The 23563-nt window shown below is 37.3% G+C and overlaps 1 protein-coding gene across 1 annotated transcript in view; it reads right to left on the bottom strand.

The window, feature by feature from the left end:
• The window catches only part of NUP155 (nucleoporin 155), a 72587-nt gene that overhangs the window by 5509 nt on the left and 43515 nt on the right, over positions 1-23563 (bottom strand). The window contains exons 21-32 of the mRNA XM_049648143.1: positions 20393-20490; positions 17235-17365; positions 12328-12519; positions 11540-11678; positions 10463-10598; positions 8961-9114; positions 8629-8733; positions 7798-7952; positions 4356-4485; positions 3094-3207; positions 2247-2367; positions 1243-1353 (exon numbers count right to left, since the gene is read on the bottom strand). Coding sequence (XP_049504100.1) covers positions 1243-1353; positions 2247-2367; positions 3094-3207; positions 4356-4485; positions 7798-7952; positions 8629-8733; positions 8961-9114; positions 10463-10598; positions 11540-11678; positions 12328-12519; positions 17235-17365; positions 20393-20490 — 1586 coding nt within the window. The remainder of the gene's footprint in view (positions 1-1242; positions 1354-2246; positions 2368-3093; positions 3208-4355; positions 4486-7797; positions 7953-8628; positions 8734-8960; positions 9115-10462; positions 10599-11539; positions 11679-12327; positions 12520-17234; positions 17366-20392; positions 20491-23563) is intronic.

The following is a 23563-nucleotide window of genomic DNA, read 5'->3' as shown; positions in this document are numbered from 1 at the left end:
GTGTCTCCCTCTCTCTGACCCTCCCCCATTCATGCTCTGTCTCTCTCTGTCTCAAAAATAAATAAATGTTGAAAAAAAAAATTAAAAAAAAAAGAAAATAAATAAAAACATTAAAAAAACAAAAAAACAAAACAAAACAAAAACCCACAAAGAAAACAAACAAACAAACAAAAAACAGGGGTGCCTGGGAGGCGGAGTCAGTTGGGCGGCTGACTTCGGCTCAGGTCATGATCTCACAGCTCATGAATTTGAGCCCCGTGTTGGGGTTTGTGCTGACAGCTTGGAGCCTGGAGCCTGCTTCGGAATCTGTGTCTCCCTCTCTCTCCGCCCCTCCCCTGCTCACACTCTGTCTCTCAATCTCTCTCTGTCAAAAATAAACATTAAAACAAACAAACAAACAAAAAACAATTTAGGGGTGTCTGGGTGGCTCAGTCAGTTGAGCGTTTGACTCTTGATATCAGCTCAGGTCATGATCCCAGGATTGTGGGATCGAGCCAGACATTGGGCTCGGCACTGAGCATGAAGCCTACTTAAGATCCTCCCTCTCTCTCTCTCTCTCTCTCTCTCTCTCTCTCTGCCCCTCTCCCTGCTCGTGTGCACTCTCTCTCTAAAAACAAAAAACAAAAACAAAACCCAATTTAATGTTATGTTGTGAGCACTTTCCTGGTTCTCAACATTTTTCAAAAACACTAGGTGCTTAACATTCTACGTTATGGGTGTATTTATGTTAATTTACAGTTGAAGAAAACATTATACATTGGCAAATGGCTAACAATTAAGAGTCACTACATAGATAACAATTATTGTCAGTATATTTGGATAAGAAAGGGGTTCAAAATTGCATTTTTAACACAACTATCTACTATTTTAAAGAAAAATATGTCCTCAGTATAATAGACTGCAGTTGAATTAATCACAGATTGCCCATGCAGAAAAACACCAGCCACTTTTCTTTTCTCCTTGAACTTGCATAGCGTTACCAACAATATAATCATAACAGTTTGTTAGCACTATTTCCAGATAGATATATAAACTTGGAAGGTCAAAGAAAGTTTCCTATCTATTTATCAACAAATTTCTGCTATCTTTGGAAGTCTTTCTGGAGAGGCAGAAATAAACTGCTGAGCTAAACAGCAACAAAGAAACAATTCGACTCTGAAGAACATTGCATTTCCACTGCAATGAAGAAAACCATCAAAAGAAAGCAAAACACCTCTGATAGCACTTAAGGTTATTACTTACCTAAAGGAAAGAAGCGAGGTGTGCCAGCATAAATTTTGCCAAGGAGCACAACCTTGAGACTAAGAGCATGCATTCTATCCGAGGAGCTCAACGTCACACTTTCATTCAATTCTGCAAGAAAAAGACACACCATTAGAGACCTAAATTGTTTTTTAATGGGAAATGTTTAAATTGGCTATTTTATTCTGTTTCAAGGTACAAATGCCCTAGAAATGATTCTAATATAATGAGCAGATACTGGGGCGCCTGGGTGGCTCAGTCGGTTAAGCGGCCGACTTCGGCTCAGGTCATGATCTCACGGTCCGTGAGTTCGAGCCCCGCGTCGGGCTCTGTGCTGACAGCTCGGAGCCTGGAGCCTGTTTCAGATTCTGTGTCTCCCTCTCTCTGACCCTCCCCTGTTCATGCTCTGTCTCTCCCTGTCTCAAAAAATAAATAAAACGTTAAAAAAAAAAAATAATAAAAAAAAAAATGAGCAGATACTGTGTTTCTGTTAGTGTTTGAAATACTCTTGTCTTACCAGGGCGTTCGTTACAGGATTCTGGGAAAGTGTCTCAGAATCCCTTATTAAGAAGTACAACCACAGAGGCTGCTGACTGGCTCAGTCTGTTGTGAGTCTGACTCTTGACTTCGGCTCACATCATGATCTTACAGTTCTTGAGTTTGAGCCCTGTGTCAGACTCTATGCTAGCTGTGTGGAGCCTGCTTGAGATTCTCTGTCTCCCTCTCTCTCTGCCCCACCCTAGCTTGCGTGCACCTCCCTCTCTCTCAAAATAAATCAACAAACATTAAAAAAAAAAAGTACAACCACAAAAATGACACATCCTTTTCTCTGAGAGCCCTCTCCAGTATAAACTGAGGTCATTCTCTGGAGGACCACCCTTTGCCATGTCTACGTACCCTCCACTCACCCTCTACTCTAGATACAGGAGAGCCACTAGCAGCTTGCATTCCTCTACCAAGTCACTAAATAATGTATGCTAATATACCCATAAGTGAGCACTTACCTTTCTCTATGATATCTTGCCAAAGTGTCTGCACCAATATAGGGTCTGAATAACCAGCACAATGAATTATTGCAAGCTTACACTCTGCAAGTTTAAACGGGTCAGCAAATTCCCCATAAAGCTGTCAGAGAAAATGTCATCATTATACATGCAACCAGAGGTCAGCAGTCAGAAATTAACAGTGATGCACTCTTTGACAATTAAAAGTAATCAAGGATTTTATTCAAAGTTCCTAATACATGATACAAAGACATGATGACATACAGCTGTCATAACCCCCCGATTAAGAATGGTGAAGACACGGTAAATACATTTAAATAGATTTCAACATCTGTGCCTTTTTCCCCCCTTGGCTGGCAGGGAGATACTGCAATGATATTTCTTTTATAATTAGTGTTGTCTAAACTAGGGTTTCCAAAATCTTGGAAATACTGACAAATCTCAGAGTGTTTCACAGTATTTGGAGAAATGTTCAAGAATAATTGAAAAAGGAATTGCTCAGAAATACAGAGTGGGAGAGGCTTGAAGATACAAGGAAACATAAATTACTTTTCCAAGACAAGAAACAAAGCCATAAAATAGATGGCAGGAATTTTAACAAAGCCCCATGTGAGGCTGATAGATTTTTGGTAGAAAATGGCCTGCAAAGAGCAAGTAAACTCTTCCTAAGAGTAAGATACCACAGCAGTGATTTGTCAGCCCAGCAACATGCTCCCAAGAATGGCTTATCTTATTTTGTGGAGATAGATTAATCTTTCCCATGAAACACAGAGTAGAACACAAAAGAAACAAGGAATCTGTAGATATTAGGTGACTGCTAGAGTAATTCAACTTGCTTTTTTATTACCTTAGTTATGTCCATTAGTTCGGAATCCAGCTGAGAAATTGCATCCTGTACTGAAGAATGATGGGAATATTGCCTTTGTAGTGTCTCTTGTATCTGAAGTTGGATCCTAGCAACCTAGTTTGGATTAAAAAAAAGCAAGTCTTATGTTCTTTATGATAAATCAACAAGTACTTGAAGGAATGATTCCTAGTATCTGAGTTTAAGTTTGTTAAAGTAAAACTAACGTATACAAAACAGCATAGTGACTATAGTTAATAACACCATAGTGCATATTTGAAAGGTGTTGAATAGATCTTAAAAGCTCTTATCACAAGAAAAAAAATTGTAATTATGTATGATGATAAATGTTAACTAGACTTAATATGGTGATCATTTTGCAATATCTAAAAATACTGAATCATTACATTACACATCTGTAATATGTTAGATGTCAATTACACCTCAATAAGAAAAATGTGTAAATAAAGACCTAAGAGACCAGCAACTCTTCATCACAACATAAAAGATTTCAAAGGAAGTATACTGTGGCAGAGAGCCTATGCTACCTCTAACATTCGTTCTTCCCATGACTGTAGCCAGACAATACCTACATTATACTTCTCAACTCCTTTGCAGGGAGATACGGTATAAAATTAAGTTCTCTTCAAAGGAATGTGAGTGGAAGTAAAGTATGTCACTTCAGGGTTTAGGTCTTTAAGAGAGTGAATATGCGTCTTACATGTTTTTTGTTTTCTAACTCCCTTTGAGAGAAGAAAAAGATAAGACCATAGGAGACAATAAAGCTGTAAAATAGGGTCTTGAAATCAATCAAGTGGAAGAAAGCCAATGGCCAATCAGGAACACCCACTCTGTGGATATTTGTGAATGACGAATAAGCTTTTGTATTTGGACCATTATATACTTCTGGGTCTCTTAATTAGGGCAGTTTAACCTACTCTATTTCATATATCTACTCATTAGCTTCCAGAATAGATGGTAATTGTGATATAATGTCCTTGGTGTTGGAACAGTTGGAAAAAACCTTCAAAAATGCCACAGAGAAAAAATTTTAATTACAGTAATGTGCTGTGACCCAAGTGCTACAGACTTAAAATCTTTTAAAATATTTATATCTAAATATGAAAATAAACACACGTAGGCAGAAGAGACTAGAATAATGCTGACTGCTACTGACCTGTTATTGACTGGAAGGAAGAAGGAAAAATGGAATAAATGTGGCTACTGATCAATGCAGACAAAGCTTAAGTATCTTTAGCACTTACTTCCATTTTTTCTTCTAATTCATGAAGGAATTCACCATCTGCGGCTATTGATGAAATGGCAGTGGAACTTTTGGCACTAAGAATGGCTCGAGCAATGTACTCTAGTCGCTGCTGAAGTGAAATTTCTGTGCTGGGAGGAAAAACTCTTATTTTATTTATATGAATTCCTAAGGATCCAATATACAAATATATCAATTATGACACATTATTTTTTATACACCAAATGAACATAAAAGGCCATTTAAAACTTGAAAAAATTATTACAGGATTTCTAATAAAAGAGATCTACAATTTAAGGCATCAAATAAAGAAATACTTAAGTTTATAGCCAAAAAAGTTACATCCTATTTTAAAACTTTAATTCAGTATATTAAAACTTGGATTCTTCTAAAACTAAAATTAAGGAAAACATTCTTGATTACTCCTCACATTCTTCGCTTCTCTACCTGAATATGGCCAATCTACATGTGATCATCCACAAAACAACTAGATTGACCTCTTTTTTTTTTCTTTTTAATTTTTTTTTTTTTAACATTTATTTTTGAGACAGAGAGAGACAGAGCATGAATGGGGGAGGGTCAGAGAGAGGGAGACACAGAATCCGAAACAGGCTCCAGGCTCTGAGCTGTCAGCACAGAGCCCGATGCGGGGCTCGAACTCACAGACTGCGAGATCATGACCTGAGCCGAAGTCGGCCGCTCAACCGACTGAGCCACCCAGGCGCCCCTAGATTGACCTCTTAAAAACAAACATCCGATTATGTCACATGCCTTCACCCACTCCTTCAACCTCTGCTCCTTCTACTTGCTCCCTTGTTCACCATCTCCAAGCCAATGACTTTTTTTTGTACTCTAAACACGATAAACTTGAATCGAATAGATTGCCTCTGCAGAGACCATTGCTCCATGCCTGGACCCCTTCCTCTGTTCTTTAACAGCTGCCTATCCGTGTCACTTAAGAATCAATTTTTATGACAATTTGTGAGGCCTCCTCTGACCAATCTTAACTAGAGCAGCTCCTCACTCTCGTCCTCATCCGGCAATTTCTACCATACTATCCTATTTTTATTGTATTCACAGACCCTGAACTTGCATGCACGAAATCTACCCACTGGAATGGGAGCTCCCTGGGAATAAAAATGGTGTTTATGTTTCTCACTACTCCTTGAACATACATCACTGGTGCTCTGGCTGGCTGGCTGGCAGATGTCAGAAAGCCCCAAACATGTATCCATCTCCATGGTTACCATCTTTAGTCCTTTCCAATCCCCTAACTCTATCAGATGTGGTTCTTTGACATTATAAAGTGACTTGGCATTAAAAACAAACACGCTAATTCATTTGGTTGGTGGGAACCTCTCAAAGCAACCAGTATTAAATGTAACTTTTGATATCCCCATTACTTTCAATTTGAATCAGGAAAAAACTAGCTTTTCCTTTCAGAGATCTCAAACTGTCCTTCTGTATAACTATGGCTTCCATATTTTCTCCCTCCCTGCTCCCCCCTGCAAAAAGCAAAAGGGAAAAAGAATTAAGTCCTTTCTCCCTTCTATCTTTCAAAGTACAGGTGTAGAGGACAGTTACTTCGCACTCACCATCTCTTAATGTTGCACATAAAGGACTATTTTAGGAGTCTGTTTAGTACATTTAGAACCCATTTCTGAAGGAGCTTCCCTTTCTTTCCCCTCTCATCTCTAAAAAATACATACTTGAATTAAACATATTAAAAGTGGTAACATTTCTAAATTACTTAAAATAGAACATTCTATAACTACCAATTTATTTTTTGCAGACTATATATACAAAAAGTATAGTGATAAAAAGTAACATTATAGTTGGAAAGATATTTTATTGTGGAGAGAGATGGTAAGCTGAGAGGTAAATTGTGGATGGACAGGGTATCTCACATGAGGAAGAAATTCGGTTACATTGTATTATGTATAATGAAAATATGGATAACAAGTATTCTTCAAAGTCAGAGAATTTCTGAATACTTAATAACAAAATTATTGTTATAACAAGGAAAAAGGACAATAAATACTAATGGAAGAGCAATTAAGAACACATATATACATACTCACATTTCCTATTAGTCACATCTAGACTCTTTAAATTTATTTTACTTTATTGTATGTACATATATATGTATGTATTTTTTTTTTTTTTTTTTAATGTAAGCTCTATGCCTATGGTGGGGCTTGAATTCACAACCCTGAGATCAAGAGTCACAAGCTCTACTGACTGAGCCAAACAGGCATCCCCATAAATGACCATTCTCATTAATTTGGTTTAATAACCGCTTTGCTTCAACAACATCCTCCTCCTAACTTAACTGATCTACAGTTTTTAGAAATAGCACTTGCATTATTTTGGCAAAGAAAATTCCAAATGAAAACACAGGGTCAAATTAATGATCTATCCAGATTGTATTAAATCGTATTTTGAGGGTTGTCTGGGTAGCTCACAGCTCAGTTGGTTGAGTGTCTGACTCTTGACTTCAGCTCAGGTCATGATCCCAGGGTTGTGGGATCGAGCCCCACAATGGGCTCTGTGCTCAGTGGGGAGCCTGCTTAAGATTCTCTCTCTCTCTTCCCCTCACTTGCTCTTTCTCTAAAAAAAAAAAAAAATTGTTTTTTGATATGATAATCGAACTAGAAATTCCAATGCTTTCTTTAACGAGATTCTTAATAATCTTCAACATATATGCTCAAAACTTTTTCAGTAATTTAAAACAATGTGAGAGCAGAGGAAATAAGTCTAGAATTAGTAAAACATTTAAAATTGTAAAGCCTTTGAGAAGTTTTTGTCCTTTTAATTAAGAATACTAATTAACTGCTTTTAGTAGGAAAGAATCTAAAGACAAACTTTAAAGAAAAGTTTCAGGGGGTGCCTGGGTAGGTCAGTTGGTTAAGCGTCTGACTCTTGATTTCAGCTTGGGTCATGATCTCATGGTTCATGGTTCATGAGTTCGAGCCCCACATCAGGCTCTGTGCAGATGGCACAGAGCCTGCTTGGGTTTCTCTGTCTCCCTCTCCCTCTGCCCCTCCCCCAACTCTCTCTCTTTCTCAAAATAAATAAGCATAAAAAAAAAAAAAGGATTTAGAAGACAGTTTGGATAGAGAAGGTATTGGGTATTTGGTACCTTCTATACACTATGAAAAACAAAAAGAGAAAACTGTAAACTTTCAGTCCAAGTAAAAGCATTAAAATTCTACATGCATATAACCTGAATGAGGTTTTCTTTCTTTCTTTTGTTTTGTTTTTTTTTTTTTTTTTTAAGTAGACTCCACGTCCAACATGGGGCTAAAACTCACAACCCTGAGGTTGAGTTACAAGTTCTACCAACTGAGCCAGCCAGGTGCTATTTATTTTCTGAAATCTGGATGTAACTAGATCTAGGTTAGTTATCAATCATTCTTCACAGTGAGAATATTATACCATACCTATGCATGTCAGCCAATTTGGACAGTACACGAGCAGCATTACTAAAGCTTCTGTTCTTTTCATAATATCTCCACAGTAAATCCATATAACGAACTTTGTTTTGATCAACTTTGGCCATTCGGACTAGATGTGGCTCCAGAAATGGAGAAGCAATCTGCAAATCATACAGTTACTCAGAAACATTTTCTAACTATTTACTTGCTCTTTATGTAGTAACTATAACATTTTAAGACTACAGGTGTGCCGTTTCATGAATACATTAGCAAAATTATAATCCAACAGAGGACAGTTTTTCTCATTATATATGTTATGACTTTTGTTTTATCAGAGTTAAAGAGCTGCTATGATACTTAAATGAAGCTGATTAAAATAATTACAATCCAATTATAAATCTTAATAAACTTTGAAAACAGAGCTACAGATTCCTAGACTCTTAGCTCAAAGACATCCTTGCCATTATCAAATGTCATACATTTATTTTACAGACTGAAGAACACTGAGACTTAGGATAGTAAAAAGACATGTGTGAGGTCACATGCTGAATTAACACACAGGTAACACCAAGTTCAGGTCTCCTAATTCATAATCCAGTGATTTCCACCCCACTATATAAACAACCCATATCAGCCTTAAAATAATGAGAAAATTAGAGCAATAACTTATTTTGCCCACTAGGAAAAGATTATTACGTTACCTGGCTTTACTCTAACACCTAATGGTAGGTTCAAGATAAGAAAATGAATTTCCTGTAAATATATATATGCTTAATCCATTATGTTATGCTACTTGAAAATACAAATTAACAATATTAGAATAAAAGTATTTTTTACCTGCAATAGCTTATCTGCAAGATCAGCTTGTATTAGCCAATTATAAAGGGCGATACTAAAGAGCTCATCTTTGGATCGTTGAGACAGTTTAAGCATTTGTTCAAACTAAAATAAAAAAAAAGTAAAAATTACCAGTTAAAGGCTGTTGCTGAACATCATGACCATCAACCTTATAAAATCCTGAAATCGAGAATCATTAAATGCTAAGTTCTCAGAGCTACTACCTCTCCCAAGAGGAGCTGTCACCACTACTAAACAATGTAATTTCAGAATAAACAATGAACGGAACTAAACAATGTAATTTCAGAATAAAAATACGCTATGTCTCTTACATGATGTCCTGCTTCTTCATTACTCAGCATATTGGGGTCAGATGACAGTACTGGAGGCCCAGGTTTTTTGGGTACACTGGGAGACTGAGGAGCAGCCTTACTTTGATTTACCAGTTCTTGAAGCGTGTCTGTAATACACTTGTAACTGTTTAATCTGAAAAAGAATGGAAAAGGAGCAACTGCATTATTTAATGAGACAGCAAATGACTTATCTAATTTAAATACACAGAAGAATTTGAAGACTATTTTGGGAAACAGATGTATGTACACACATATATTTGGATAAAATAATACAAATTGTATACTTTTTCTAGGTTTTAGAAACATCTGGTTAACCAAAAAAGACTGAAGTCATAAAAATGAATGTATCAATAAAATCACATTTTAGATAGGTTATATATTTTCTTTGTGGACACACATTTTTTAACAGTCATTACTAATTTGTGAACATTTAAAAATCATCCCTTAAAATAAAATACGCATCTTCACCCAGAACCAGAAATTAGGCAGGGGAAGAGATGGTTCCAAATAAGTTAGCTCATTCATTCATTCATTATTTAAGAGCGTGAGCACACATGAGTTGGGGAGAGGGGCAGAGGGAGGCAGTGAGGGAGGGAGGTGGGGAGAGAGAGGGAGGGAAAGAGAGAGAGAAAGAGAAAGAGAGAAAGAGAGAGAGAGAGAGAGAGAGAGAGAGAGAAAGAGAAGAAAAGGAATCTCAGGCAGGCTCCACGCTCAGCTTGGAGCTCGATCCCACAACCCTGGGATCATGACCTGAGCCAAAACCAAGAGACTCAACTGACTGAGCCACCCAGGTGCCCCAAGTTATTTCACTTAAAATTGACATTAATAAAGTGTTATAGAAACTAGAGAGGCAAGTCCTTAAGAATATTCACCAGACTAAAACTTCTAAACTACGAATTATCCTAATTCAGTTTAAAAAACAAGACTTTTTTTTTTTTTTAACGTTTATTTATTTTTGAGACAGAGAGACAGAGCATGAACGGGGGAGGGTCAGAGAGAGGGAGACACAAAATCTGAAACAGGCTCTAGGCTCTGAGCTCAGAGCCCAACGCGGGGCTCGAACTCACGGACCGCGAGATCATGACCTGAGCCGAAGTCGGCCGCTTAACCGACTGAGCCACCCAGGCGCCCCACAAGACATTTTTTTAAAAAAGTTTATTTATTTTTGAGAGTGAGAGCCCACATGCGTGCACATGGGGGAGGGGCAGAGAGAGAGAATCTCAAGCAGGCTCCACACTGTCAGCACAGAGCCCAACTTGGGGCGTGAACCCACAAACTGTGAGATCATGACCTGAACCAAAGTCGGATGCTTAACCAACTGAGCCACCCAGGAGCCCCTAAAACAAGACATTTTTAAATGAAAGCAAAATCCAACTTTATAAGTGTACTTAAAATATTATTTCCTAATACAGTACTATCAATCAAACTTTACACCAAGAAAAGTCTGTAAGTCAACAATCTGCTAAGGTGATGAAACTTGCCTTTCTTGGAAAGCCTGCAGGCCCACAAGGTCTTCTTCTGGTTCTCCATGTTTATAGAAATGAAGTCCAAGACCCTGAGGATCTTTTTTTTCTGCAGCAGTAAGAGAGAGCTCCACCACACCCTCATAAAAACGGACTAATGAGAAAGGAAAAGGACCAAGTTAAGGGTTATTACTAGGCTGGATGTGTTTTCCCTTAGCTGGTTTATAAAAATACTGATCAAGGCTATTATTTCTCTACTGTACACTGGTCACCTGATGACAGTATCATATAAGATATGTCTGGTGAATCTACCAAAGAACAAGGTATCAATATGCCTAAAATGCAGCTATTAAATATATCTTCTTCATTGGAAAAACATTTTCATAGTTAGAATAAAAGGGAAGGTTTCAGTTCCTGGATGGAAAAAAAAAAATCTCGGAGTTCAAAACAATATCTGTGCTAACAGTTATTACTTTTACATGTTAGATTTGATTTAAAGTAATTTTATTTTATTTTTAAAAGATTATTTACTTATTCTGAGAGAGAGAGAATGCCCTCACGTCACATGGAAGGGACAGAGAGAGAGAGAGGGAGAGAGAGAACTCCTAGCAGGCTCCCTGCTGTCAGCATGGATTCCCAACTCGGGGCTTGGATCTCACTAAACGTGAGATCATGACCTGAGCTGAAATCAAGAGCTGGACATTTCACCAACTGAGCCACCCAGGTGCCCCTAAAATAATTTTAAAGCAAGCAGACAGGTACTATTTTAAAAATTAGTCAGAAGAATTTAAAGCATCCAAAAAATAAATGTAACCCAGGAAGCTATCTAATACAGACAGTAGTTTAACTGGACAAGGACTGAAACTCCAGTGTGGGAAAGTTACGTTTCAAGATATAAAAAGAGCACAATAGATTTTGCAGAGGCTAGTACAGTCATCAAATACTAAAACACAAGGCATGAATTTCCTGTGTGGTATCACTTGGGCAACTGAAGTTGAAGGAGGATTTGCTTTTGGGAAGAAGCTCTTCATCAGTAACTTGTTCCGTCATTTGTCCCCCGAGTAAGGAACAAGGTATGAACATTTTGTTTCTCACCTTGTCTATACTGAGCACAAACATTGGAAAGGTCCACTTGATTGCTGATTTTTTGATATTCCTTTAAGGATTCCCTTAACATTCTTTCCTTTTCAATCTTATTTTGAACTTGTCGGGAACGCTGCAGAAGTTCATTTGCCTAGAATTAGAGATGACAAGAACTTAAGATATAAAATTCAGCACACAGATGATGCTATCAACACAAGTTTTGATCTGTGTCTCAATACAAATCTCACGAAAAAATAAAAACTCTACAAATTTACTTCTTCTTAATTTTAGGCAGAAAAATTTTTGACCAAAAAATCCTAGCTATTCTTAATTCCTCTCACAAATATTTAAATCAAGATAGCTTTTGACTGGTAAATCTCTTGCCTAGTCAATACATTATTGGTCAGCAGGCAGTCCATTGTGATACTGATTTTTTAAATTATTTTCACCTGTAGGAAAGGATCAATAAAAATTGCCCAATTAACTCTAATTCATTACAGACTTAAAGTTTTAGTGATTTTTAATTTCTAAGGAGAAACATTACTTAACCATTTAAAAATATATGCTCTAGAAATGCTATCAAAATTCTTTATGAAAAACTTAAATATACAAGGATTTTAAGAAATGATATATTCCGATCCCTTATGCACAAAGACTCTGAGGCCAGGAGAGGTTAAGAGACCTACCCAAGGGACTTCATATGTTAAGTAAAAGACGGTTCCCGATTCCAGTTCTAGTGGGTTTTTCATACCATGAAACCTGCTGTAAGAAATACTAATATAGCTACTAAAGCATCATACCTTAGAGCAAACTGCGTCATCAGTGCTATACAGAAGGGGGCAGATGTCCTGTAAGTGTAAGCTAATGCCATCAACAGCAGCATTATCTCTGATGTAGCAGTTGATAAGAGAAGCAATTAATGCCCCAGTCAGTTCCTTGTCCCTGATGACCAGATCTTTAAATGTGGTGATTTTCAGTTGCTCCTGAAATTCCTAGAAGTATGAGAAAAATCCTTTTTTTCTATCAGAGGAATATCCTTTTTCCACCCAGAATAAAATTTCCTTAATAATTAATAAATTAACCGAGACATTAATAGATTCTTTTTTTTTTTTTTTTAACATTTATTCATTCTTGAGAGACAGAGCATGAGCAGGGGTGGAGCAGAGAGAGAGAGGAAGACAGAATCTGAAGCAGGCTCCAGGCTCCGAGCTGTCAGCAAAGAGCCCTACGCGGGGCTCTGACTGACTGTGAGATCACGACCTGAGCCAAAGTCGGATGCTCAACAGACTGAGCCACCTAAGTGCCCCGACATTAATAGACTCTTTAATTAAAAAGAGAAGATATACTATACAGACCAACCCATTTTTGCAAATTTTCACAGAATCATACAGAGTTGAAGAACCCATGGTGTGACCAGTCCAAATATCTCAATTTACAAATGAGCAAAGTAAAACCTAAGCAGAACCAAAATTAGAGACAGGTCTCCCGATTTTAGTCATAACCAGGAAAGAATAATCACTTAGCTATATTAAAAAATCTTGGGCTATGTTTATTTTTCCTTAATGTTAGAATTCTATTTAAAGCCTTCCAGCATGGGAGTTTGATCTCATTTTGAACAAATTTGCTTATTAAACCTGAGCTCTATAGTACTGTGATGATTTATGCTATAGTAAAATATTCTGTTTAATGTTTATTTATTTTTGAGAGAGACAGTGTGAGGGGGTGGGGCAGAAAGAGAGGGAGATACAGAATCCAAAGCAGGCTGTCCGCACGGAGATACAGAACCCAAAGCAGGCTGTCCGCACAGAGCCCGACACAGGGCTTGAACTCACAGACCATGATATCATGACCTGAGCCAGAGTTGGACGCTTAACCGACTCAGCCACCCAAGCGCCCCTGTCAAATATTCTGTTGAATGCTTTACTACTATTTCTTTTTTCTAAAATTTCTGCTCAAATCCAATCTACGTTCCAATTTTTTGAACTAATATTTAATTTGCATTCCTTGAACATAAATCCATGATGTGACAAAGGAAGCTTTGAAGATGGATCACGAAAAAGACATCGAGCCTTAAAATTTACCGACATTATGTTTACCACCCAATAAAACTAAAAATTAATCTACCTGGCATAGAAAAAAATGGCTTTCATAGTTAAACACATTTGCTTGAGTTTTTAAAAGGCAAAAAAAGTACAAAAAACAAACAAAACCATTAACAAAACTATGCACTGGACACTACTGGAAAGAATGAGGGGAATTGCCTTTTAACTTTGAAAATTGGTACTCAAAAGTCAAGAATTAAACATTTCAGGATAACTAAATAGACTAGAGGATAAGGGAAAATTTTTTTAAAAAGGTTTATTTATTTTGTGTATGAGAGAGAGAGAGAGAGAGAGAGAGAGAGAGAGTGAGTGAGTGTGAGAGCATGTGAGCAGGGGAGGGGCAGAGAGAGAGAGAGAGAGAGAGAGAGAGAGAGAGAATCCCAAGCAGGCTCTGCTCAGGGCTTGATCTCATGAACTGTGAGCCTAAATCAAGAATCAAGAGTTTGATGTTTAGCCAACTGAGTCACCTAAGCGCCCCAAGGGATTTTTTTTGTTGTTATTTATTTTGAGAGGGAGGGAGAGCAAGCAAACGTGCAAGTGGGGCAGGGGTAGAGAGAGAGGGAGAGGGAGAATCCCAAGCAGGCTCCATGCTGCGGGGCTGGATCCCACAACTATGAGATCTTGACCTGAGCTAAAATCAAGAGCTGGATGCTTAAATGACTGAGCCACCTAGGAGCCCAGGAAAAAAAAATTTTTTTCATAGGAGTACAGTGATTAAGTATGGAAGAAATCACACATTGAGAAAATGATCACTTTATAATCCTAAATGAAATAATTGATTCAGATAATGATTCATCAAACGGTTGATGAAAGTTGGATGGGGAATTTCACACTGGCAGTACCTAAATCCAGTCATCAATCTTAGTATCACTAAAAGTAGGACAACAGTATCACCAAAAGGGTACAATTAAACCTTCTGTGTCTCCTAATAATACAATCTGACACACTAACCATTTCATACGAAGTATTCTTTTCATCCTTAAATAAACTGACCTGAATTTAATCAAGGCTCTGTAGACTTAAGTTCCATTTTACAGAAAATACAGGAAACAGAGGGACAAGTTCACTCCAAGGAAGAAAAGATAACTTCAGAATGTTAAACATTCTTCGACCAATAACCTGATTCCTTCCTGGCAATAGCAAGGGAAAAAGAAAGGAAAATGGCTCTGGACTGGCAGAGATTTAAGAGAAATAACAATCAAATTCAACAAGCGAACCAACTGTTTAGATTTTGATTTGAAAGACTCAATCTGTAAAAAGATATTTTTAAGACAGAGAACTTTCATTGTTTTATCAAAAAACCATATATATATATATATACACACATATATATGTATATATATATATATATTTTTTTTAAGTAGGCTCCATGCCCAAGCGGGGGGGGGGGGGGGGTGTTGAACTCATGACCCTGTGATTAAGACCTATGCTGAGATCAAGAGTCAGATGTTTACCCAACTGACTGAGCCACCTAGGTGTCACTATTGTTAATACTGCTAAATATGATAATAAAATTGTTATTCAAAGAAACATCCACCTTTTATTTTTATTTTTATTTTTTAGAGAGAGAGAAAGAGAACGTGAAAAGTGGAGGAATCCCAAGCAGACTCCACTCTCTCAGCATGGAGCCCGACTTGGGGCATGATCCCATGAACTGTGAGATCATGACCTGAGCCAAAATGAAAAGTTGGATGTTCAACTGGCTGAGCCACCCAGGTGCCCTAAAGAAATGTCCCTTTAAAATTTTTATTTTATTAAAAAATTTATTTATTATTTTTTTCAGGCAAACTGCCACATACAAATACAGGGCCTCATTTGGATGTCTGGAACCTTGGAAGCTTGACTCACCTACTTCTCCTACAAATGGACCTTGAGAGCTTGTTTGGAGATTTTAGTAGGGGAGCACAGCTATTCATATACCCTTGACCAAAGAATAGTCCTCCTCTATCAGGGAAGATCATCTTCTGAGCACACAGCTTTGAAAGGAAAGACATGGAATGTTGAGTGAAGAATGGGACACTTGCTTAGCCAGTCAGATAGGCCAAGTCAACAGTGGTGATCAATGGGGCTGACAGATGTCACAGCCAGGTCGCTCTTGCATCCCACCATTTTTTAGAAATACATAGTAGGCATGCCTGTGTGGCTTGGTTGGTTGAGCGTCCAACTCTTGATTTCGGCTCAGGTCATGATCTCATGGTTCGTGGGATCGAGCCCTGTATCAGGCTCTGCACTGACAGTGATAAGACTGTTTGGAATGTTCTCTCTCTGTCCCTCCCCTGTGCTTGCACACTCCTCAAAATAAATAACTAAGCATTAAAAAAAGGAACTACACAGTAAAGTATATAGACATGAAATGACACGATGACTAGGATCATCCTTAAAGTAATTCAGTAAAGAAAATAGAGAACAGACTAATGAGAGTTGATAAAATCTTGAAAATGCTGAATACAAGTAAAGTGTATATGGGGACTGTAATGTAGTATTTATTCTTGTGTATGTTTAGAGATGTTCACAGATGTTCACAATTAGGGGTGCCTGGCTGGCTCAGAAGGTAGAGCATGTGACTCTTGATCTCAGGGTCATGAGTTCAAGCAGGTGTGCAGCCTACTTAAAAAAAAAAAAAAAAAAAAAATAGAAATGTTCACAATTAGAACATAGATAGGAATACATTCCCCCCAGTGGAATGCCTAACATTTATATAAATGCAAATTACCATTATACTTAAAAAGGATTCAAATGAGGACAGCAAAAGAAATATGAACCATTCATTTCTTACAATGGTAAACACCTTTCTTTAAACAGAATGTTTAGAGGCGCGTGGATGGCTCAGTCGGTTAAGGGTCTGACTTTAGCTCAGGTCAGGGCCTCATGGTTCATGGGTTTAAGCTCCACATTGGGCTCTGTCCTGACAGCTCAGAGTCTGGAGCCTACTTTGAATTCTCTGTCTCTCTCTCAAAAATAAACATTAAAAAGAAAATTAAAAAAAAAGAACATTTAACTCATTGGACTCTTTGAAATTACATGCAAAAATTTTGTGTATGTGTCTGTATGCATTCTTTGAGGGTGGGGAGAGTTTTGATCAGACTGCCAAAAGGATCTGAAGTCCAAATAAAGGTTATAATCTATTTAAAAAGATATTTTTAGGGTGCCTGGGTGGCTCAGTTGATTAAGTGTCTGACTTCGGCTCAGGTCATGATCTCACGGTTCATGAGTTCAAGGCTCTGTGCTGACAGCTCAGGGCCTGGAGCCTGCTTCAGATTTTCTGTCTCCCCCCCTCTCTCCACCTCCCCCACTCATGCTCGCTCTCTCTCTCTCTCTCTCTCTCTCTCAAATAAAGAAACATTAAAAAAAAATCTTTGGTAAAGATTTTATTCACATACCAAGATAAAGTTCTCACGTATTGTAAAAACTTACAGTTTTGACCAAGTGGATCCCCCAAGTTTTCATGCTTTAGTGCAATCTTCCTATAATATACTGTCATCATAACCTAAGTACTTCCGAAAATAACCCCCTCTCAAACCCAAGTGTAAGACTAAAGCTCACTCAAAAGAAAACAAATAAGCATAGTATTAACAGTATGATCTTAAGGGGAAAAAAAATCCTACCTTCTGAAGTTCTCCTACAATGACAGTGAACTGATGTTCACAAAGAAGTTTCCATAAAGCCAGAGCCTGGTATGATTTTCGAACCAACTGCTGGATTGCCTGAAGTGAAACCTTTTCACTCAGCTGAGCCTCTAATTACAAAACACAACTAATGAAGTTTTAAAAAATGACATAGTTCATTTTAAAGTAAGGCAACACTTTAACATCAATAAAAACAACTACAGTTAAAGGTGAAATCCTCATTGTTCTCCTCCCTCCCCTTATCATAGGCAACCATGATCATGACTTGTTGAATTCATGATTTTACGTTGTCATTATGTATATGTGCTTCTGTGTGCATGTGTGTACACATAAACGACAAAAACACTGCAGTTTCTAAACAATTCACACTGATGCTTTTTCCATCCACTTGCATTTTCACAGGCTATCTATATTAAAAAACATAAATCTAGTATTACTAGATGTTCTATCATGTAAGTATACCACAGTTGGGTCCATCTTCCTCCTTAAGGATATTTATATTCCCATGCTTTGCTATTAAAATAGTGTAATAAACATCCTTAAGAAAGGTCTCTGGAAAGCACAGTCAGATTTTTCTAGGATTATGTTGTTTAAACCCTGGATTAAGATAAACTGGCAAAAAAACAATAAAGATAAATTGGCGATCCTGAAACCAATATTGCACTGTATGTTAACCAAAATTTTAAAAATAAATAACACACACACACACACACACACACACACACACACACACACAGAGTAAGACAAACTGGTGAGCCATGAAACCAGTCAGGCATGATAGCTTTTTTTCTCTTAAAAAGAAATAGGGGGAAAAAAAAAAGGAAACAATAAAAAAGAAAAGAAATATTAGAGTATAAAACAGGTAGTTATTTCCTACAGTTTTGTTTCAGTTGTGTGTGTATGCTTTCAAACATCAGGGTCATAATGTAAAATTATTTCTCACTGTGGGGAAAAAAGTCTCATAAAGACTGCTTTATGATGTATCCTTAGAAGTGAAACTGCTGGCTTTGAATATATACATTTTCAGCTTTTATAGGATATGATCAAAATGATCTCCAAATAGTCATTTCAGTATACACTCCTAACAATTTGAATCCCCCCTTTTGTTTAAACCCTTACCAATGTTTGGTACTGTCAGACTTAAGGCCTTAGTGAAATACCAACAGCAATGATGAAAAAAACATACAAAATAGTAAACAGAAAACAGATTTAGCAAGAACAAAAGTAAATGGCTGGGTCTCAATTAGCAAAGTTCTATCAGTCAGAATAAGTGGCTCAAACAATATAAAATTAAAAAAACTTCAAAAAAACTGCATGGCAGGCCAAATATAAATAATTATTTATAATTATTCCAATTTTTTTCTGGAATAATTGATGATTATAAGAAGTTTCCCATTCCCTTGTTCTTAGTTGTTACTATTTATAACAGACCAAAAAAAAGTTTATTCACATTTTTAACTCTAGAAAAATGTGTTACTAATCAAGATGTGAAGAAACTGAAACACTTTGTGCACTACTAGTAGAAATGTAAAATGGTGCATGGAAAAGAGTATTGTGGTGCCTCAAAAGGTAAAAACAGAATACCATATGATCTGCTATGACCACGTTCATAGCAGAATTGTTCACAATGCCTCAGAGATGCAAGCAACCCAGTGTCCACCACCAACATGGATGAATGGATCAACAAAGTGTGGTATAGGTATTCTCTGCTTTTTGAAAGTTCATGTTACATCACTGTGCTTCTATGAAAGACCTACATTACTACCTCATATCATTAACTGAAAGAAATTCAAAGAGGATTTTCACTTTCATGGAAAAAACCCCCAAAACAGCATTCATTGTTGGTTTTGCAGTGAGCCATTACAGAAGCAGCATGCACCCCTCCAAGCACCCTCCCCAGAAACCACACGCAGCATCTCAGCGTTAAACCGCCATAGCTTTGAAATGTGTCTCTGGGCATCTGTGTTTTATTTCTAAATGTGTCCTAAGGTGGGGCGCCTGGCTGGCTGAGTCAGAAAAGCCTGATACTCTGGGGTACCAGGGTGGCTCAGTCGGTTAAGCCTCCGACTTCGGCTCAGGTTGTGATCTCGTGGTCCATGAGTTCGAGCCCCATGTAGGGCTCTGTGCTGACAACTCAGAGCCTAGAGCCTGCTTTGGATTCTGTGTCTCCCATTCTTTTTGCCCCTCCCCTACTCATGCTCTGTCTCTCTGTCAAAAATAAACATTAAAAAAAGAAAAAAAGAAAAGAAAAGCCTGATACTCTTGATCTTGGGGTGGTGAGTTTGAGCCCCAAGATGGGTGTAGAGATTACTAAAATAAGTAAACTTAAAAAAAATGTGTCTTAACGAACAGAAAAGCCTAAGAAAGGTTATTTTTTGTGTCTGGGAATGCTCAAAAACTTTTCCATATCAATGAATGGTAATTGCTTCTTCACTTTATGCCGTTTAGCTTATGAAAGGTTTCCCAGGAACACTCCACTTTCAGGGAGCAGGGGAAACCTATATAGACATACAGTGAAATAACATTAAGTCTTAAAAAGAAAGGAAATTCTGACGCATGCTACAACACGGATGAACTCTGAAGACGTTAATTATGCTAGCTGAAATAAGCCAGTTGCAAAGCTGATCGCTGTATAATTCCACTTATAGGAGGTATATAAGGTACTCAAATTCAGAGAGGAAAAACAAAAATGATGGCTGTTAGGGGCTGGGGCAGGAGAAATTGCTTCATGAGTACAGAGTTCTAGTACAGGAGGATGGAAAAAATTCTGGAGATGGATAGTGGTGACCTCTGCACAACAGTGTGAATGTACTGAATGCCAATGAACTGTATATTTAAAAATGGTTAAAATGGTAAATTTTATGTCTATTTTACAATTAAAAACTCATTAAACAAAGGTGTGTATAATGTTCTCTAGTAAAGGAAAGGAAAAAAAAATTAATGGGTTGAAAGTTATGGAAACACAAGAGATCCATATTGTCCCACTTTTCCCAACCATACTGATGTTATTTTAATAAAAAATATTTGGGTTACCAAAAAACTAAATCTTATTGAGAGATGTCCACTGTTTTCTATTCACTGAATAGAACTCTTTATTGGGGGCATGTTCAGTTAACTGATCAGAAGGAATAACTTACCATGAAACTTCCTCTGCAGCTCCTGCTGCATTTGCTGGGTATTTCCATTTTCAGGACGCATGAATCCTATCAGCCTCTGCTGCACTTTGGCAGTTGTACTAAAACAGAAATTCCAGAATTTGTGTTTTCAACAGCTTTACTGAGATAAAATTCAACCATTTAAAGTACACAATTTAGTTTTTCAAAATATACCCATAGGGTTGTGCAACTGTCACCACAGTCTAATTTTAGAATATTTTCACCCACTCCCTATTAGTAGTCAATCTCCATCTCTCCTACTCCTACCCTAAGTAATTGCTAATCTACTTTGTCTCTGTAAGATTGCCTGTTCTGGTTATTTCACACAAATGAACTAGAATACACTATAAATATTCTTTTCCTCTGTAGAATAGTGAAATAATCACTGACAAATCAATGATAATGATTTGAAACTGAAGCATTTTAATCTCTGAGATGCTTAAAGTTCCACTGAGAATAGATGGATAATAAATAATAGCTTCCTTTTATTGAACACTTGTTTTGCCTCCACCAATGATTTAATACTCCCAATTCTATAAGGTAAATATTATTAAGAATACCATTTTACATACTACCGAAAGCACTCTACATATTCAATGCAATCCCTATCAAAATAACACCAGCATTCTTCACAGAGCTAGAACAAACAATCCTAAAATTTGTATGGAATCAGTAAAGACCCCAAATAGCCAAAGCAATCTTGAAAAAGAAAACCAAAGCAGGAGACATCACAATCCCAGACTCCAAGCTGAATTACAAAGCTGTAATCATCAAGACAGTATGGTACTGGCACAAAACAGACACTCAGATCAACGGAACAGAAAAGAGAACCCAGCAATGGATCCACAAACGTATGGCCGACTATCTTTGACAAAGCAGGAAAGAATATCCAATGGAATAAAGACAGTCTCTTCAGCAAGTGGTGCTGGGAAAACTGGACAACGGCATGCAGAAGAATGAACCTGGACCACTTTCTTACACCATACACAAAAATAAACTCAAAATGGATGAAAGACCTCAATGTAAGACAGGAAGCCATCAAAATCCTCAAGGAGAAAGCAGGCAAAAACCTCTTTGATCTTGCCCGCAGCAACTTCTTACCCAACACATCTCCAGAGGCAAGGGAAACAAAGCAAAAATGAACTACTGGGACCTCATCAAAATAAAAAGCTTCTGCACAGCGAAGGAAACAATCAGCAAAACTAAAAGGCAACTGACTGAATGGGAGAAGATATTTGCAAACAACATATCAGACAAAGGGTTAGTATCCAAAATCTATAAAGAACTTCTCAAACTCCACACCCAAAAAACAAATAATCCAGCAAAGAAATGGGAAAAAGACATGAATTGATACTTTTCCAAAGAAGACATCCAGATGGCCAACAGACACATGAAAAAATGCTCAACATCACTCATCATCAGGGAAATACAAATCAAAACCACAATGAGATACCACCTCACACCTGTCAGAATGACTAACATTAACAATTCAGGCAACAACAGATGTTGGCAAGGATGCAGAGAAAGAGGATCTGTTTTGCACTGCTGGTGGGAATGCAAACTGGTGCAGCCACTCTGGAAAACTGTCTGGAGGTTCCTCAAAAAACTAAAAATAGAACTACCCTACGACCCAGCAATTGCACTACTAGGCATTTATCCAAGGGATACAGGTGTGCTGTTTCGAAGGGACACATGCAGTCTAATGTTTATAGCAGCACTAGCAACAATAGCCAAAGTACGGAAAGAGCCCGTGTGTGTGTGTGTGTGTGTGTGTGTGTACACACACACACACACACACACAACAGAGTATTACTCAGCAATCAAAAATAATGAAATCTTGCCATCCAACTACACATATGGAACTAGAGGGTATTATGCTAAGTGAAATTAGCCAGAGAAAGATAAATATCATACGCCTTCACTCATATGAGGACTTTAAGATACAAAACAGATGAACATAAGGGAAGGGAAAGAAGAATAATATAAAAACAGGGAGGGGGATAAAACATAAGAGACTCTTAAATATGGAGAACAAACAGAGGGTTGCTGGAGGGGTTGTGGGAGGGAGGATAGGCTAAATGGACAAGGAGCACTAAGGAATCTACTCCTGAAATCATTGTTGTACTATATGCTAACTTGGATGTAAATTAAAAAAATTAATTACTTAAAAAAAAAAAAGAATCCCATTTTACAGATGAAAAAACATCAAGACAAAAGCAAAAAGCAAAGAACCTACTGTAAGGTAATACTGGCACTGAGAGAAATGAGCAGATAAGAGCATTTGGGGCTCGTTTCGTGAAGAATCTGATACTTCAGCTCTTAATGTAACTTCAGGGGATGTGAAGAAAAGAATGATGAACTTTCAGGAGAAATTTTTGTTTGACAACTGATAGAGACAATAGATTTCATATTAAAAAAATTTTTGGAAAGCTAAAAAAAAGATTTTAACTTCAAAAGTATATGACTATTGAAACTATGGTAGGTATAATGTAGGATGAAGCAAATGATTATGTCAATATTAATAGAAAATAAGATTTTTAGGGAAAAAGCAATACAAAAATAAAAGAAATGGAACAAAACCCTGTAATTTTAAACCTTTCACAACAGTACAAACTCGCAATTTTATTAGAAAATACAGACAAAACAACATACAGCATGACTAGTAGCAAAGAACACCTCTAGCTATAATCCTTAACACCCTTTCCTACCAAAAGAAATCAGGGTTCCCTGGAGAAAGGGCTGATTCCAGATAGAGGACAGGAATTGTACCAAATGAACCTAGAATATCTTGTCATATTAGGAAGCAAAGAAGTTACCAAAGAAAACTCAAAATACTGACAGAAAACTGTCAAAACTCAAGCAGACTGAAGAGGCAAAACATTGGGACATCTTGCATTACAAAAACAATCTGCAGTGAATGAAACATGCTAAATACATTTAAAACCACATGTTCATAACGGTTGTTAATAAAAACCTTGACTGATGGCACCAGCCTAGATGGAGCTACAGCCTCTTTCACTGACTACAAAACCGAAAACGCTGGATGGAATACAAAGAGCAACTACTCACTGAGGACTGAAAAGTCAGTTAAGTGCAAACAGACTTAGCTGGGAAGTCAAAACTCAAATGACAAGCCATTCATACTGGGATTTT

Source organism: Panthera uncia, assembly GCF_023721935.1.
Source record: "Panthera uncia isolate 11264 chromosome A1 unlocalized genomic scaffold, Puncia_PCG_1.0 HiC_scaffold_17, whole genome shotgun sequence".
NCBI lineage: Eukaryota > Metazoa > Chordata > Mammalia > Carnivora > Felidae > Panthera > Panthera uncia.
This window is presented reverse-complemented; position numbering and strand designations above follow the sequence as displayed.